The sequence below is a fragment of the Penaeus monodon genome, chromosome 23 (assembly GCF_015228065.2).
Source record: "Penaeus monodon isolate SGIC_2016 chromosome 23, NSTDA_Pmon_1, whole genome shotgun sequence".
Taxonomy (NCBI): domain Eukaryota; kingdom Metazoa; phylum Arthropoda; class Malacostraca; order Decapoda; family Penaeidae; genus Penaeus; species Penaeus monodon.
The window spans coordinates 17,653,496-17,655,484 of NC_051408.1; the positions used below are offsets into that span (position 1 = coordinate 17,653,496).

The window sequence follows — 1,989 nt, forward strand, 5'->3', positions numbered from 1 at the left end:
CACCTAAAACACAGTGGCTTTCACTTAACTAAGTGGATGTCAAACTCAAAAAGGGTTATTACTGCGATCCCACAGGAGGACAGGAGTCCTCCTGTTAAAGATATTGATCTGACAAAACAGGACCTACCAACTGACAGAGCCTTGGGGGTCCTGTGGAGCCTGGAGAGTGATGTGCTTCAGATCAGAGTAACTGTACCGAACAAACCGATCTCAAAAAGAGGTATGCTAAGCGTCATGGGGTCAGTATATGACCCGCTCGGCTTGTTAGCCCCATTTACGGTGAGAGCAAAGATGATCTACCAAGAAGAAGTGAGACGTCAACGAGGATGGGATGAAGAGCTTAGCTCACAGAATTCCGCAAAATGGAATGCATGGCTCAGTGAACAGGTGCATAGTGCTTATGAATCTTGGAAAAATCGGCAGTGTGCAGCTACATCATTTCTGTGATGCATCCACAAAGGCGTTTGCAGCCGCTTCTTACTTGAGGATACAAGATGTCTCATGTTGGCAAGAACAAGACTGGCTCCAATAAAGACAACCACCATCCCCAGACTGGAGTTGTCAGCAGAATTGCGGAAGGAGCTCTCTTTACCTATTGATGACTCCGTGTTCTGGACTGATAGTACTATTGTTCTGCAGTACATCAAAAACACCTCCCGTCGATTCCACACATTCGTTGCGAATCGAGTGGGGATTATACACAAAAATTCATCTCCCCAACAGTGGAGACATGTAAGATCAGAGCTCAACACAGCTGATTCTACTTCCAGAGGTCTATCAGCTATAGAGTTAATGCAAAGAAAGGATTGGAAGGAAGGGGCAGAATTTCTCCTCTTACCTGAAACCTCCTGGCCTCTTCCACCAGAACTTCCTGGGATTTCAAATGATGATCCTGAAGTTAAAAATATGACAATATCATTTGCAGCTGGCGCAATTAAAGTCGCACCTGTGGACCCACTGTTTGAGCGATATTCCTCGTGGTATAAGCTGCAGCGAATTGTAGCATGGCTACGTAGATTCTGTTCAGCATGCAGAAAAAAGTGTTCACACCAGGACTCTAACCTCAACGTTATGGAGATCCAAGCGGCAAGGATGGTTATCATCAGACAAGTGCAAATGACCTGCTTTGCTGAAGAGTTGGACATATTGAAGAGAAGAAAAAATTTGAAGGCAAGCCGCCTTTATCGTTTGGAACCCCACTTGGATGACCAGCGCATGTTACGTGTAAGTGGACGGAGAGTCGATGAATATATCGACCAGAATTCTAAAAGGCCACTGATCTTACCGAAAGATCATCCTGTAACCGCCTTAATAGTTCAAGACATTCATGTGTTCCATGCGAGGCACTCTGGCAGAGAACACACCTTAGCAGAATTACGGAGGAAATATTGGATAGTGGCGGGTAGGCCTTTAGTCGACCGAATACTACGTAACTGTTTCACCTGCCGGAGAGTAAATAGCAAACCCCTGACTCAGAGGCAAGGAGATTTACCTGTTGAGCGAGTTACACCGTGGCACCCCCCTTTCTACCACACTGGAGTGGATTGTTTTGGCCCATTTCATGTAGTATGTAAAAGACACACAGAGAAGCGATATGGTTGTGTCTTTACATGCTTCAGCACCAGGGCTGTCCATATTGAACCCTTGAAGTCTCTAGATGCTAGCACCTTTCTCAACGCACTTATGTGCTTTATAGCTCGTAGAGGAACCCCTATGAAGATCTACTCTGATAGAGGAACAAACTTCTTGAGGGCTGAAAAGGAGCTCCGAGCAACAGTTCATGCCTGGTCTAAGAACAAATCCATTGATGACACATGTAAACAGAGGGGCATTGAGTAGGTTTTCCAACCCCCTGCAGCATCCCACATGGGAGGCGTGTGGGAACGGCAGATTCGAACCATACGGAAGATTCTCTCTTCGATCATAGGCATGCAGAGAATAGATGATGATCGACTACGAACCTTATTTTGTGAAGTAGAAGCCACAATG

At 45.8% G+C, this 1,989-nt stretch overlaps 1 protein-coding gene across 1 annotated transcript; it reads left to right on the forward strand.

Annotated features, from left to right (window-relative positions):
- Window positions 1-501: 501 nt before the first annotated feature.
- Window positions 502-1,839, forward strand: LOC119588161. Its single transcript, XM_037936865.1, has one exon. The coding sequence runs from the start codon at window positions 502-504 to the stop codon at window positions 1,837-1,839; it is 1,338 nt and encodes a 445-aa protein (XP_037792793.1).
- Window positions 1,840-1,989: the final 150 nt, after the last annotated feature.